At 33.6% G+C, this 17,423-nt stretch overlaps 1 protein-coding gene across 1 annotated transcript in view; it reads right to left on the bottom strand.

Annotated features, from left to right (window-relative positions):
* Positions 1-5,864: 5,864 nt before the first annotated feature.
* Positions 5,865-17,423, bottom strand: part of PPP4R2 (protein phosphatase 4, regulatory subunit 2) — a 60,485-nt gene continuing 48,926 nt past the window's right edge. Inside the window, exons 4-9 of the mRNA XM_008582198.1 lie at positions 12,311-12,404; positions 10,411-10,448; positions 9,294-9,368; positions 8,892-9,035; positions 7,886-8,175; positions 5,865-7,630 (exon numbers count right to left, since the gene is read on the bottom strand). Of these exons, the coding sequence (XP_008580420.1) occupies positions 7,314-7,630; positions 7,886-8,175; positions 8,892-9,035; positions 9,294-9,368; positions 10,411-10,448; positions 12,311-12,404 (958 nt within the window). The 3' untranslated portion in view covers positions 5,865-7,313. The remainder of the gene's footprint in view (positions 7,631-7,885; positions 8,176-8,891; positions 9,036-9,293; positions 9,369-10,410; positions 10,449-12,310; positions 12,405-17,423) is intronic.

Here is a 17,423-nt window from a genome sequence, read left to right as displayed (position 1 = left end):
TCTGGTATATTGTTCTACTTGAATTTTTGCCAGGTGGAAATTATCTAATTTAAAAAATAGATCACGTATTCAAAATTTCTAGCTGGAAAACATGGATGATCCATTTAGAAAGATAAAGGGAAGCCAGTTGGTGAAGTACGTGGCATGTGAAACCAAGAGCTTGGGTCTGCTGTGAATGATGAGGAGCCTTTAAATGTCCTGAACATGAGCAAGTCTAAATGGCTCTGAGAATCTTCAGATACCTCAAATGGCTTCCTCTCCATTGTCCACCTCCCCCTAATTCTACAAGCCTTTCAAGTCTAGACAGCTCCTAAGCATAATGGATAAAAACCATTACTCCAAAACTGGGCTATGGCGTCAGAGCCCCGATTCTCATTCTGCCCTTCCACTTTTGTTTCAAGAGTCCCAGGGCAAGTTGCCTTTATCTCAAATATCTCGCCCATAAAATGCGCATAATATTAAGCACCTCACAAGGTTAATGGGAAGGTTTAAGCAATGCATGGCATGTGTTAGGGATAATGTGGAACGTAAAGTAAGTGTTCAGTCAGTGCTTGCTACTATAATCCTGGCACTGGTGAGGATTCAAACTTCGGTGCCTTGGGTTGAATGTCCCTCCAAAACTTAATCCCCACTGTGACTGCTGAGGGTGAAAAATCCTATTATGGTAATTGAAAGGTAGGGCCTTGAAGAGGAGATTGGATTGTAGGACCATGCAGTAGTGAATGGATTAATAATGGTGGGCAGGGGCATGGTCCTGAGGGTTTTAAAGAGTGAATGTGCTTAGTCTCTCTCTGCCATTTTCACAATGTGATACCCTGCCATCACTGGTGCCACCACTGAGACCTTCACCAGCTGTGTTCCCTGGACTTTGGACTTCTCAGCCTCAAAAACTGTAAGCAATAAATTTTGTTTTCTTTATAAATCACCCAATTTCAGGTATTTATGTTATAAACAACAGAAACAGACTAACACACTTGGTTTTGATTCCAATGAAACTGTTGTCTTCCCTAGGGACAGTGAATATTTCCCTCTCCTTCCGTATCTCTCCTTAAAAGAAACATCATGTCCTGGACTAAATCTAGCTTTATACCCATAACTACTTTTAATGCTCCCAACAATCCTACCAGGTAAATATTATTCTCTCCATTTTATAAACAAGGAAACAAAGGCTCAAAGTACTGTGACTTACCCAAGATGCCTCAGCTGGGGATGATGAAGCTGTGACCTAATCCTTATCACTGCAACCCCATGCCTCTCTACACTGCCCATTACACCATGCTACCTCCCTGTCTTGCTCTCCGAAGGCCAAACTGAACCATGCCCCATCTCAGAAGCCTTCCCAGACTGCCACAACTGCACCCACAGGGCTCTCCCACACCTGTTCAACTCATGTGGCACCTTCAGTTAATAACTTGCATCGCTTATTCTTCAAAGGTGACTGAATTCTTCAAAGCTCAAAATTGGACTGAGTCTACTCTTTCAGCCCTCAAGATACAAAGCAACTAATAAAAGTTACCATCTAACAAGAGATCAATGCTTTTATGCATCTGTATGTATGTACCCTTATCTCCATTTGTTGGAATAAGTGAATTTGATAACCATAAATACATTACATAAAATCCAAGCGGAACACTCAAACATCTGGAATTCTTTCTGTGCTCTATTATTTTTGAGAGGGAACTTATGAAATATATTGGAAATGTATCCCCACCTCCAATACCATACTTGGAATGTGCTTCTAATATTCAATATGAAAACAAAATATCATAATAATGACAAGACACTGCAAATTCTATTACATCCCAAATCAACAAATATTGATATATCTTTAGTAATGTTACACTACTGACTTTAAAATAATTGACATATTTGGCAAGCTGCCAGATCCTCCCTGACAAACCTCCACCTGTGGAGTCCTCACTTGCACTGCCAGAGCTGTGGGGCAAGCATTTTTTGACAAACTCACAACAGAAACTGTCCCACAATTTCCAATGGAAATGTTAACCGCTACCACACTTTACTATAATACACCCACTACATGAAGAACTAAACAACTTGATGTATAATGGCCTGAAAGCCACACTTTTAATAACTTATGAGATCGTATTCTGAATTCCAACAAAGTAACTCAATTTTAGGTATCCAGCCAGGTTGAAAGTGTAAGATTGCATGTATTCCTAAATGCACATGGGAACTGTTATCACCATCACCTTAGCTTACCCTTCCATTCTGTAGCATTGCAGCAATGCAAAGAAAAACAGTATGATTCAAAACAAAGACAGAATACTAACCAACAGTTTTATCCCACCAATTCTCACCAAATATAAGCAGCACTAAGTCTCAAAAGCCTATTCAACACAAAAATTTCTTGATGCAAGTATTATTGACCTAATATCAAGTCCCATAATACTGTGTGTAAAAGCAGGACATAGGTGGTTTAATGACACAACTTCCCACTTGTAGAAGCATTCATCTCCTATCAGGTGAAGGTATGCTGTGCTCTCTATAGGTCAGGGGTAGTGGTCTCATATTCACAGAAATCTCCTTTGTTGGGTTGCTCATTTCCTGGTGATACACAGTCCAACTGCCTACTGATTTCCTGTCAAGGATGTCCAACAGCATGTATTGCTCCCAACTCCAGAAACCTAGCAGCAAAGCAAGCCTTCAGTGTTGAACTCAGCACCATCAAAGTGGGCAAAGCAGACACAGGATCAGTAAAACAGGAATCCAGAGTTTATTGTATAGTCAGTATCCACCTAGCCCACTTCCTTTTGACTTTGTTACCACTTGCCAAGCACAGGGCTAGCCTGTGAGATTATAAAGACCAAAACAGTGGAGTTTGCTGACTGGTATACAGTGAATTGCTGATATTTTTGTATATTCATTATTTTTGTTTAAAAAAAAATGCATTGCCTTTGGGAAGAAAAACCCTGAAAGTTAACAAACCCAAAGACCACAAACTCTATTGCTGAATTTTAAGCTTAAAAAAAAAATGTTTATTGCTCTAAACTGCTACAATAGAAGGGAATAGTATACTCTTCATTTTACATAGGGAAGTAGCCAGATCATCCATATTGTTATACTAGTCAGTAGAAGAATCAGACTTCCTATCATGAGCCCAAAACTCTGTACTAGCTATATACCATTTAGTAAACAAGATTTAGTGGGTTTAGAGACCAAGTAAGAATGAGAATGAAACTCAGAAATATTTAACATTTAGAAACATGCTGATTAAGTACTCCTATCTCCTCTGAGTTCAGAGCCACAGATGTTACACTCTACTATACCTCCTTGTGCAATAATATATATAAAGAAATGAGAATCTAGACTTGAAAAACCATCTTCCTCTCCACTTCAGGTAATTCTACACTTCTTACCACCTTGTGTATGAAAGTTGGATTTCTGAAATGACTTTAACACAAATGTTATAGACCTGTACATGCAAGCTGATGCCAAATTATGCCAATAGAGAAATTTTTAGAAAAGTATGAACTTTGCCTGAAATGAGGCTTGAGTTGCCTGGCAAACAACCACAACTATTCCATTCCACTCAGATGTACCCTCTCTCCTGGAGCACCATGTCATCACAATAAGAAACAGAGCTGTAACAAAGTCATGCATTAAGCTTTCCTCTCTACAGATTAGAAGATGCTTGTGGATCCTCAACCATCTGAGGTGGGTGGGAAGGGAGGAGGCGGTTAACTATTATGGCAAATAAAATAATTCCACACATAAAGATATTCTTCTAATTTATATTTTATTGCATTATGAAAATAATACATTTATTTGGCAAAGTAATCTAGGCTCCAAGTTGAAATAAAAGAAAATTCTGAAGAAAGTGTACTGAGTATTTTTTAAATGTGAAATAGTAGATGTATTCTAACCAATACATATTAGCATTCTTAACAGGTCAATAACCCAGTAAACCTAATTTTAATAATTCCATATGAAATTACAAGGTGTTTTTGCATTCATTCATTTTATGATTAGCACAAATCTCAAGAAAACTAACCTTCATTTTATCAAAACCAATGTATTTAAGAAATTCCTGTTCAGAAGACAATTTGAAACACTACCAAAATTGTTATTTCCTTTGGTTCTACAAGTTGCATTTTTATCCTTACCACAAGTTACATTTTCCATAATCAAACATTGTAGCAGCTTTAGATTCTGCCCAAGTACCTTTATAAGTAAACTAGTATATTACATTTACATTACTGGAAAAATTGCTGATTTTACAAATGCAAAAATGCATAAACACATGCCTATCTACACCAGCAAAACAAAATACACTGGACCTCAATGTTTGACAGGCCACACCTTCTGGCCCAAGATTTCTGGCATACTCTTCCAAACAAAAGTGTTAAGGCTCCTTGACTGGCAATTCCACTGCTCCAGCCACACTTTTGAAAGGTAGTTACGGAAAATCCTAAGCTGATTAAATTTACCTAATAATCAACATGTAAAATATAACATTTTCCTTTCTTATTTCTGTTCTACCACACTTTCAGAACTAAAAGTATATATTTTTCAAAAACGTACAAGGATAATTTGTTTTCATTTTTTAAAAGGGAAAAGTGCTAAAAACATATTACATATATATTCTCACTTCCCCATCAGCATTTTCAAATTCCTTTTACATGTTGGGTTCAGAGCCTTGAATAACAATCTGCTCAAGGTCAAAAAAACAAAGTATCTTCAATCATTGAGGTCTTGATTCTTCATTTAGATCTTTTAATAAGATTTTGCTTAATGTGTTAAGAAAACGTGCCTAAAATTAGCCTTTTAAAAATTCACAAATGAATCAGTTACTATTAGAACTGACATTTTCATTAAGCAAAACCAGTTAAGTGCACCTATGTATACTTGTGGAAATTTACTTCCAAATGGCCTTCAATATTTAAAACCAGCTGAACAAGGTTTCCCAATTTAACTACAGAAGTATTCCATCTATCCTAAAGAAGATATTCCATGAGCATTCTACAATTATCTGTATAAACAGCAACAAGTTTGATCTATGATCAACATATGAATATCTAATAAATATTAAAACTATTAAACTATAGATTAAAATGCAGATCTCTCACAGAGTTTTAAGTGATGTCATTTTGGTACATTCACCATTATTGTACTTTATTTAATAAAGAAATACATTTGCCCTTGCAAAAATAGCAATTGCAAGTTTACAAATAAAACCACAGACCTCAAAGTCACGATGCTAAATCTTCAACTTAAAGCAACAAAAGTAAACTGATTTGTTTACAAATGGTCCATGGCACTACAACTAAAATTAAAAATATCAAAAGGTCACAGGATCTTGAAGAAAAGGTTTGTTGACAATAATTTCATAAATATTCTAAAGAAAATTTCAAAATTTCTAAACTTAAAATGTTTAAAATCTGCTCTCATTGGCAAAATACCCCTCAACAAAATAAAGTAATAGGTCACTATAAATGAATGTCACATTTAAAATTTGCTTCATTTTAACATTTTGCAAAAAATTTTTTAAAAATTTACAATGTTTGATTTTTCTCCCCTCATGGGTACAGTAAATATTGTTTTTATTTCAATTATGAGACACATTCATAAATACATCATCTAGCTGCTGTGAACCTGACAGTCAAGTCAGTCAGTAGTATATTACCCTACAAACATAAAGGAAGCCAAATCATTTTGGTATTTTAGTCATAGCAATTTAAGTAGTCAAAATGCGAAACTCGTGGTTGCCCCCCAAATCACCCGAAAGCATATTGATACAGTGTCAGAAATTGTTTGCATCAGTTTTATAAGTTCATCTGTGTACTTCAGGTATCTGTAACTAAAAAAGGGATTCTTTTATATTTTGATAAAAATGTACTCGAATATTTCATAACATTAATATTTATTGCTTTATATGAATACTGTATTGAAAGCCCAAGCATTCAGTTTACACACAGAAATTATACAATTATATACCGCTTCACAAAGGCAGTGAACACATTACATTCTACAAAATCTACTTTACAGAAATTTAAAAATTCTAAATATCAAAAGGTACAGCTGAAGAAACAGGTATAAATTTGGCAGCCAGTAATTTTGACAGGGAAGTTGCAGCTTGCATGACTTTAAATATGTGAACTTGAAAATATTGAGTTTAGAGTAATCGTTGTGCTTTGTGTTGATCTGAAAAATATAACACTGGCTGTCAAAGAAGCATGTTCAAAAATATTTAATTCACTTCAAAATGTCATACAAATTATGGTGGTTTCTATGCACCCCTAAAGCTTCAGTCATTTAGCTCAGGTACATTACTAAAGTAATATATTAATTCTTCCAGTACAGTGGTGTTTCATACCATTGACATTTTCACACTCTAGAATAATTTAGAAAGAAATGTGTAATATTCACAATGTTCAGAAAAGCAAGCAAAAGGTCAAGGAACCTGCCCCGGTTCTTCTGAGATGGTCTCATGTCAGCTTCATAAGCATTCATTCTACAAAACAGTAAGCTAATGTTTGAACACAATTTCCAAGATAAAGCACATTTTCTCATAAATAATGAAGTCTTTTTTCTCAGGCACCTCAGAAGTATACAAAAGAATTTTAGTTTAAACAGATCTCTTGGAATGTGTTTAACCTGGTATTTCAACAGACTTAAGATTTCCAGGGTTTCACAGGGCCAGATTTTATCTGAATTACTTAGAAGAGAAAGAAAATGTCTTCTGAAAGAGGAGAACTCAATCATTACCAATAGAAAAAGTATCTACTGTATTCATCTCTTATAGAAACAGAAAAATATAACATTTTCCCCCTTAGAATAATATATTTATATATATATATATATGTATATATGACTTAAAGTTCCATTGTACATAGTCAAACAATAAAATCTGGAAACCAGCATGAAACCCTATAATTCACATGTTAAAATGTTGAAACTATGACCAAAATATGAAAATTGCTAGAGCTGTCAGAGAAAAGACAAAAAGCTTTCTTGCATACGTATAAACTAAATGTGATCATCTCAAAAAGGTTTTCAAAATTATAATTATAACCTTCCAGTTTAAAAACTTTAATTCTAAATTAAAAAAAAAAAATCTATACACAAACCACTGATTTGACCAGACCAAAAAAAAGTCAGCGGTAAGCAGGACCCAGAGGAGCTGATATTCACAGTTCTTATGTGTACAACTCTTTCAGGAATTATCCATAAAGTACTTTATTTTACAACCTGCTTCTCTTGTAAAACTAAAGGTCCACTTTATTACATAAAAGTTTTATACAGTGTTAAAACCAGAACTGTATGTAAAATACTGCATCTAAATTTCTAAATAGTTAGTCTTGTTCCATTGGTTCATCTGTGACTGTGGCTTCATCGTCATTTTCCATGGATGATTCTGACAGAATCTCTCCAGTTTTACTGGAATTGGATCCTACTAATTCCTCTGGTTCACGGCAGTCAGAACCACTACTTACAGGGCCTGTATTTTCACTACCTTCAGAATGTAAATCTTTCTCAGCTTCAGACAGATCAGATTCCTCCATCTGATTATTTTCCTCAGAAGTCTCTTCATTCACAGTTAAGGCATCATCAGATTCTTTTTCTTGATTTTTTCTTTCTGGGATCATTTCTCTTGATGTCATAAAAGACTCTAAAAATAAGCAAATGTTGTTGTAGTTAAACTCTAATTTTAAAATACCTTCACAGTTAAGTTTCATGAATTCTGATATTTTACAGTTCAAATCATATCCCCTGAAACTCAGCAGCAACTACATACAGGTGGGAGAAAAGCCCAACATCAGCATTATAAGGAGCTCCATTACGTTAAATTCTTTCATGAAAAAAATGAAGTACAAGAATGTGAGGGTCTCCTTACTCCACCCTTTTACAGATGGTCTCTAAATACCTTCTTCTTCCTCTTCATCCTCTTCTTCATCCTCTTCTGTACAGTGCTGCCTGGTACAACTACTTTCTTTGTCTTTATCCTGAGATGAAGATGATGCTTCTGTTTCTTCTACCATAACTGAAGAAACTTCACTGGAAGTTGTCTGACTGGCCATCTCTCTGACTTCACTGTCTTTGTCAAACCTGAGTCTTTTTACCTCATGCCCCTCAGCTTCCACGGAGTCTTCATCTGGATGTTTATTTTTTATAGGGCTCACTGAGGAAACTTCTGATTCAGATGTTGAAGAGTCACTGTAAATGTTTTTTTTAAAGTGTCATTAATAAGATTGTTTTCCTCATGTTCTACATTCTCATTTTTCAGGTCTAATAATTTTTTAAACTGTATTTTAGTGACAAAGTTAAATTATAACATCTAAGCAAAGAAAAACACAAGAGGATAATTTCAAGGCAACCTAAACTGTTTAATAAATATTTCTCATTAGGACATAGTCAGCAAGTTATGCGACGTTTCTTTGAAATTCTCTAGTAAGTTAAATATCCCCCTATAATAAAAATACAAATCTTCCACATGGATATACTCTTTAAGTCCTCTCATTGATTTAGTCTTCTTTCCTTAATATGATGTAGAACATTTGAAATAAGATGTAAATACAAGGTTTCCTTTTATGACCCACAATGAGAAGTTATTTACAAAATTTCAACTTATTTATAAACACTTTTTCTTTTCAAGTAACTTTCAAAAACAAGAAATAAAACGCACCATGACTACTTACTTTCTTAAGACTCTATATAAACAATCTCCCCACATTAGCCAGTTTTAAGTCTATGTCCTTCTTCAGCATGTGCTAAAGCTGCAAACAAGCCACAGCCCCTATAACCACATTAAAACTTTGTTCTGTTCCTTAACAACAGTATATTGTAGACAGTAAATGAGTGCTGAAACCATTAATAAATGTTAACTTTTAATGAAAACATTTTTTGATTTTTAATACAAGGCACATACAAACCTGTGATTTTTCTCTTCATTCTGCTGTAAGTTTGACTCTTTGCTATCTGCGCTCTCAGGCAAACCATTTGTTGTCATAGGGGCTGACAAAGAAACCTTTGGTCGATTAAGTGGCCTGGGTGTTCCAGGTCCATTTATATTAGACCTATAATAAGATAAATGAACATCATTTTCCATTTTTGTTTAAAAGCCATCCCTCCCAAGGTATATTTCCATGAACATATCACAGAAGTATTTGCTATAATTTTAATTTTCAGATCTATACCTTAACAAATTAATTATCTGCAGTATATACTACATCCTCCATAAAATGCCCAATTAAAAAAAAGAAGAATATTAAGCCTGCTACTCAAAATCAGGAAAATGCAAAAACTCTTTGATTATTAAAAATTGATAATTTCACCTCTCAGTATAGCTTGGTGAATTTCCAGGAAACATAACACCATTCATTCGATTTAAACTATTAGAATTGTTTTTCCTATAAGAAAAGAAAATACACACTGTTACAGATAGTTTAATTCTTTACTTTTAATGAGAATCAATGGGTTGAAAAGATCTTCTGTATGGTCTCACTGTCACAGATCCAAACAAAAAGACTGTGAAAATTAATGTAAGCATATACTACTGTAAGAAAAAAATCTGTTACCAGTCAACGTGACTTGACTCTTTTTCCAAAATATCTCACATTCATTAGCAAAACATTTTAGTTTGTAACGAAAAGCAACTCTTTTTTTATATATCATTACCTTTTCATAGTTTCTCTGCCAAGAAATATATTATGGGATTATCTCAGGTTAGCAACACAGGTATGTTCCTGAGAGGGTTCTAATAACAAATTCACTATTGTTATTGTCCATGAAAGCAGAGGCAGCTTAACCTTAAACCAACGGTAAAAGGTTAAAAGTTAACGGGGCAACCCCTTTTCCCTGCCCTTCGCACCCCCAGGGGACATTTGGCAATGTCTGAAGATATATGGAGGGGGGAACACTACTGGCATTAGTGGGTAGAGGTCAGGGACACTGTTAAACCTCCTGTAATTCCCAGGATAACACCCACAATAAAGAATTATCTGGTCTACAATTTATCAATTGTGCCAAGGCTGATAAACTATGCCCTAAACTGAGCTCTTACTTTGCTATATATAAATCTTGACAACTGGAAATACTTTTCCACCATACAGAGGAATGCCATGAAGTAGTTCTTCCAAACTTAGGAGATATGCCCTAGAGATGCCCCCAGAAAGGCATCTAGGAAGGCATCTCAGGGCTTTGAAAGCCATGACAATACATAAATCAAACAATATTAGAATTACAGTAAATTAACATTCTCTTTAATCCACATATCTTAAGTACAAAAATACAAAGTTATTCTACTTTGGGGGACTGGGTGGTAGGTTCACAAGCATTTAAAAATGTTATCATGCTTAATTAAAACAAATGAAACCTATTTACATATTAGAAATAATCATGAGAATACAATAATTAAATATACTAGAAATAGAAAAAAATCTCTATACTTACTCTGAAGAAGGATAAACACAGCTAACAACCATTACATTCTGCAATAATAAAAATGGTTATTTAATATGAGGAAAAATACTACAACATAAAGTTTAATCCTTTGTTTTTAATTTCTCAAAATCACCTTGATGGGTTAAGTTTTGATTTACTCCAATTTTGCTAATAAAGGAAATTAAACTGTTAAAAATGAAAGCTGATAAAAAAAACAACAACAAACAAATAATAACAAAGGGCCAAAATAGAATATCCTACTAAACCATGTATTTTTTGCTAGTCTTTTTTTTTTTTTTTTTAAATCCTAATCTAGTTACTTTGGAGCTGCTCTTATTTTAGATGGAATCACCCAAAAATGTTTAGATACTGAAATACTTAAGCCAAGTATAATGATTTTCTTTATAAAGCAATACCTAATCCAGAACTGCTTGTGTAGTTATCATACAATATTGTGTAGCATTTCCTTGAAGTCAAAGAAGAAATTCAAACCCTTTTTGAAATATAATTTTCCTGGTAATAATAACTCTAATAAAAGTTAATATCCACTGAAAGTTTACTATGATCCAGTTAAGTGCTTTTCATTTAATTCCCCTCACAGCCTTATCATTATCCCCATTTTAGAAAGGAAGAAACTGAGACTTAGGTTGTGTGGCCCAAGGTCACACAACTATGAAGCATTGCAGCCATGATTTGAAGACAGGGCCCCTGATATGACTACTGTGACATATTGCCTCTTCATCAAAAGATCTCCAAAATATAATTATTAAAGGTTCCCAAGCTGAAAAATAAGTACTTATGAACCATCTCAGTTTCCTGCCCTTTGGGAATTTTATTCAGTTGAGGGCAGAGAGGCTCAACAAAACATATTAATCCAATAAGGCCCCCAAGAACTATTGTAAATCACTAAGTAATGGTTTTGGATCCTTGTTCCTAGAGTAAAGTAAACTGAAATCGAGTCCCAACCTTAAAATGAACATTGAACTATGTTTTAGGGTTAACTGAGAATTAGTAACGCACTGGTCCAATCTTGATTCCCACAGGGCTCCTTCATTTTCATTCTTTGCTCCAGACAAGTCAGTTTCTTAACTTTTCATTCCCTCAAACACCTTAATGTCTTTGTTCATCACATTATTTCCACTGTTCAGAATGCCCTTCTCTTATTACTAACACCCCTCACCCCCCCCACACACAAATCAAACAAATACTTTGAAGTTTTTTAATCCCTAAATCTGATTTGCATCTTTTTACTCAATACCTAATTTAAATGCTTTGCACCAGCAAGTTTCCAAAGTTGTATATCTCTCAATTCCAGAACTGAGAAAATGAATTCCATGGTAAATAAGTTTGCAAGTTTTACTCTATTAAAGTTAAAATGTCGGGCCGGCCCGGTGGCGCACTGCTACAGTGCACCGCTTGGGAGCACGGCGGCGCTCCCACCGAGGGTTCGGATCCCACATACAGACCGGTTCCCGCTCACTGGCTGAGCGAGGCGCGGGAGCAACACCGAGGGTTGCGATCCCGTTGCCGGTCCCAGTCCGGTACAGGCGCGACACTGAGGGTTGCAATCCGTTGCCGGACACGAAAAAAGACAAAAAAAAAAAAAAAAGTTAAAATGCCAATTGTAGAACTTCTCAGAAACTTTAATGTGTTGATGTATGCTATGAATTTCCAAGAGATAATAATAAGCTGCTTTTCCCAAACCTAAATGATTACTGCAAGCCCTCCTTTGCCCCCTCCTAATTAAATATCTCTCTGAAGCACAGAATACAATTTGTGAAAAATTCAATATAGGGTAGGGTGGAAACCTATTTCAAGAAAGGGTGCCTGAAAAAGATCTTACTGAACATTCGTTTCTAAAAATCTATTAGGCCATGGTTTAATATAATTCAAATTATAAAATAAATACCTTTTCTACTCCTCTGAGAAATTTGTCTGTTCCTGTATAGTTTCTCCTTGGATCTGTTAGCAATTCACATAGTCGCTGAATAGTAAAAGGAATACTGCAAAAGAATATAATTTTATAATCTGAGGTCATTAATTATCGGGAAAATTAGAAAAATTATTTCTTTTACTAATTAAAGTTTTATCTAGGCAGCCATGTGTTATTCTACAAAAGAAAATGCTACGATAGAGAAATGAATGGATGAGTCATTTAAAATAGACAAGACAATAAACACACCTGTCTTTTTACTTAACAGAAAAACAACTCCCTTCCTTGCTTTAAAAAGCAAGGAAAAAGAATATCCAAATTAACAGAAAGCATCAAAACTGACTGGAAAAAAATTAATATTCTAAATCCTGTTAATTCATTTTAAGTTTACAAGAGAGGCAACACAAGAATAATCAAGTCAGAGTTTATTTAAATACAGAAACTTTTCCCCAAGCATTCTTCTGCACACAAAGATTTCTTTAAAGTGTTTAAACAAAACTACAAATGATTTTGTTATGGGATAGAAGACAAATGATTCCAATGAAAAAGTATCTTAAATACAGTTCTGCTCCATTATTACAATTTTATATATAACCTACATGTTTAATCAAACTTAAAATATATGCAAAAATATACTCGATAATTTGATAAAAACCTTATTGTTAACTTTACCAAATACTTTCACCATAATTCAATTATCACTTGATCACAGCAAATACAAAACTGACATGTTAGAATTAAAATCACCTTATAAATATAAAAAAGTTTTGAGCTTATATAACTCATAGATAGCATTCATCAGAATTACAAACTGAACAGCAGTTATGAGCACTATATATGACAAATGCAGCCAAAAAGTACCACAAACATAAATCTTTGAACTTCAGTGTTTGCCATACAACTCTATTTATTCTACTCATGAGGAGAATTACAAAGACTCAAATTAATAGTTAATGTTCACAAAGTTCTTTATTTTTTATAAGCAGTTTGACACAATATTCTCCCCCACAAGGTAAAGCAGCTGGTTGAGTAACAATGATGCCAGGACTCAAACCCAGTTTTTCTAACTTCAATTCCCATGTCAGTTCCACTGTACAACACATATTTAATAAAATCATAGTTGTTTATTTTCTAATTAGATAAATTACACTTGGTTCTCATATTTTTATCTCCAATACTATTCTGATGTTCTTATAAATTTTGAAGTAAATGTTATTCATATAAAAACAAAAATTTTAGTTATTTGAGAGTCCAAGAATCAATCTTTTCTCAATTAGCATCCAAACCTAAAAGCAAAACTATTGTTCTGCCAAAAGACAGGGCACACAATGAAAGATGAAATGATTGCCTGAACTTCTTCAATGTCCATCACAACTGCTATATGAAATTCCTTTGGGTTTCTGAGAAGGAATACTCCTTTCTCCTTGCTTCTGAAAATCTACTCAGTGTGAAGTGCACTGCCAAAACTAAGAATCTTTTAAAATGGACAAGAGAAGTACAAAGCACACTATTACTAATAATGAAACATTAAGCTTACACGTCTTTTTTTGTTAATTCCTATAAAGACAACACATAATTAAAAACCTATAGCTAATATACAAAACAACTGTAACTCCATTAAAAAAATTTTTTAAAGCATTTCCCAAACTGCATATCAGTTTCTCAATTGTCTGTCTTTTCTCATATTTGATCGAAAGTTTCTTAGGGGGCACGACATCTTCATATACATTATGCTCAATATATAATTTATTTGCATACATATATATCCGAAATGCAGTATCATCACGGATTTCAGAACGTACTGGTATATCCGACCTTAGCCCCTCTTCGAGGTCACTGTTCTCAAACCTTAAACACACAGAAAGGCACATCTATGCTCCTCCCTCATCAATCATCTCATAGTGATACTGTAATTAAAACAGTTTTACACATTACTCAAAATATACAAAATAGCACCAAGTATTTGGGTATTCAAACAGTGGTTAACTGACGAATACTTAGATATTGTCTAGTTATGCCTTTTCTTCCAATTCTTTCCCACATTAAAACGTAATATTTTCTCTTAAATTATAATCAGCTTTAACAAATGATTATTTTTAAAGTTTTCATTTACACTACATGTTTTGGCTAATTTTCCTTCGGAATGTAAGTAAAACTATAGCAAATTATTAATACTGTGTGTTGGTGAATACTAATACTGCCGGAGGGGAATAATGCTATCAATAACAGCCTATGATAAAATGAGTTTATATTCTTAGGCACTTTCAAAAGCTTTTAAGGTCATTTTACCAAGTATCCAGTAGATGGCACTAAAATATCATACAAGACTCCCGTTCCTCACATGAGCAGGCTAAAACACAACCACACATTTCTTGTAAATAAAAGTATTCAACAGAAATACTAATATGAGAACTTTGGCAATGGCATTAAAAGATCTCTTTATATACAGTTTGTACTTTTTAACCTATTCCATAAATATGAGACAGTACTATAAACTAGAAATACCCATGTTTGCTCAACATGTAAATAATTACAATTGCAATAATAAAGCTAACAAAACTATATATACAGTACTATGAAGATAGAATAAACTGTATGCCAGGAAAGAAAGCGTATACCTGGGAACATTTAATTTGAAGTAGGTCTTTAAAAGGAGGCAGATGAGTAAAACTGAATAAATCAAATCGAAATGAATGCATTTGGTATGACTATATGAAAGGTTTGCTTTCCGTAACTCTTCCGTTAGACATAGTACACAAAATAGTTCATTCTAACTCCCAAAAATATTAAGGCTCCCCCCCCCCAAAAAAAGCCCTATAGCTAAATTAAGACACACATGCAAGAAGAGTAAATAGCAAAAATGGAAGGAGTGTTAAACATGCATACCACTCATTCTCCATGAAAAATGTGAACCAGAATCTTTAAATTTGGTGGGGGATAGATAAAGGAAGTTCATTAGCAAAAGAGTATAATAAAATAAATCACTTTGTAAGAAAATATTTGGGGTTATTTAAACTAAAATGCATTCAGTTTACACTGCAATATCTTATTTGCCCATACTATGAGATGAAAAACTATAAGGAACTGACAAAATTTAACATGACTAGCTAGCATTTCAAATTTTTTAAAAATGCCCACATAATTCAACAAAACTCAAAAAACAAAGAAAAACCCCACACATTAAACAATCTGAAAGAAGCAGTTCCTATCAAATAGTATTACTCAGAAATACTACGGAAAATTATTGACCAGTCCACTTTTAATATACAAATTATAAAGTAGAATGGTTTCAAAAACAAAAACAAAACACTGGCTAGCCCAGTAGGAGATCTTGTCCAAGTTGAATTTACCTCTCTAACTCCTTATTTTTGCCTGGAAAACAGGGATTCTGAAACTGTCCATCTTATATGATTATCATGAGGACTTAATACAACAAAATATATATAAATCACCTAACAGTGAAATATTTTAGAAAATGTTTGATAAATATTAGTTCCTATCATCATCCTGATCCCATCTACTATCTGAGATATTTTAGAAAATGTTTGATAAATATTAGTTCCTATCATCATCCTGATCCCATCTACTATCTAACTGAGGTTGAGGGAAAGCACAAACACTCCAATGTCCAACTGCAGAAGAACAAAACCAAAAGTATAACTCTGTCATTAAAAATATTCATTTTAATTCCAAGGAAAGTAACTGACCCAAATTAAATAGGATTACACATTTCACATTAGATTGTATGCAAATTAAGATATATGTCTCCATTTACCATTTTTTAAGTCATATCTAAAAGCTATGGTAATTCAAATACCACGAAAGCTGCTGGACATTGGAGAGAGACATCTAAAAGCGACAATTCAGTGCTATTTTTAAAAAAAGATAAATTTTAAACAAGACTAAACCCTAAAGAAATAATGTCCCAGCTTATACTTTAACCTGAGACTATGGTTTGACTAAAATTTATCTTAATCTGATTAAATGTTTGATCATTAAGATATAAAAATATTCTGAATACATGTCAAGGTATTCAGTTGAAAAGAAGGTACTTAAAAACAAAGAAATGCATATTTCATTCAAATTCTAAGATAAAATCAGACAACTACCTTACCTTTGTTATATAAGCAACTTTCCTCATGAAAAAGATATACAAACATAAAATATAACACAGAGGCTATCAGAGTAAAAAGTGTAAAAAGCTAAAGAGATGACCATAAAATCAGTCATCCTACTAAGAAATATGTCGAAATAGCCATTCACTTTAGTTTTATGCATGATGATGTGGTCTTTACTATGTTTTTCTTTTCTGACTGTAAACAGCCACATGGCTGTGCCTTAGTTAACAGAAATACTTAAGGCTGACTTGAACTAAACCTATTTAAGTGGAAACTAACTTAAATATCTCTCAGCTATCAAAGGCTGAATAGGTCCATAGTCTTGTTTACTCAGTTCAAAAATACCATCAGAATCCTGTGATATCATTTTTACTTAAAGGAATATGCTCTTTCTGTACTGAGGCTTTAACATTTTTATCAATATACACATAAATATTCTATGCATATATTTTATACCTCAAATCAAATGCCAGAAATTCTGAAATTTATTGAAAATGTCATGAAATGATTAGTATAAAAAATTAAGAAAATGAAGAACTGGCCTCTTTCAATAATGTTAAGGAACCCAAATGTTGTAAGTAAACCAATGCCTGCACCATTCCCCATCCCAAAATGAATCTACAGCAACTGTCAAAGCTTTAAATCAAGTCAATCATCTCTTACAGTATCTATGGTAGTCTGAATTGTTGTGTTGTTTCAAACTTGCATCAAATATAAAGAAAAAAATTAATTAGCTTTCTGCAAGTTCCTACTTTTCAATTTTAAGAATTTTACTAAAGACAGCATCACATAATACCACTGGACAAAGGCAAGGTCAACGAACAGAGTAAGGAAGGCTGGCTACTAAATAACACCTAAAGATAACAATCATGCTAAGAGAAAGGGAGTAAAGAAAAAGGAAATAAGCACATTTTTTTTTTAAAAGATGACCGGTAAGGGGATCTTAACCTTTGACTTGGTGTTGTCAGCAC

The sequence above is a fragment of the Galeopterus variegatus genome, unplaced genomic scaffold (assembly GCF_000696425.1).
Source record: "Galeopterus variegatus unplaced genomic scaffold, G_variegatus-3.0.2 Scaffold2539, whole genome shotgun sequence".
In the NCBI taxonomy this organism is placed as follows: domain Eukaryota; kingdom Metazoa; phylum Chordata; class Mammalia; order Dermoptera; family Cynocephalidae; genus Galeopterus; species Galeopterus variegatus.
This window is presented reverse-complemented; position numbering and strand designations above follow the sequence as displayed.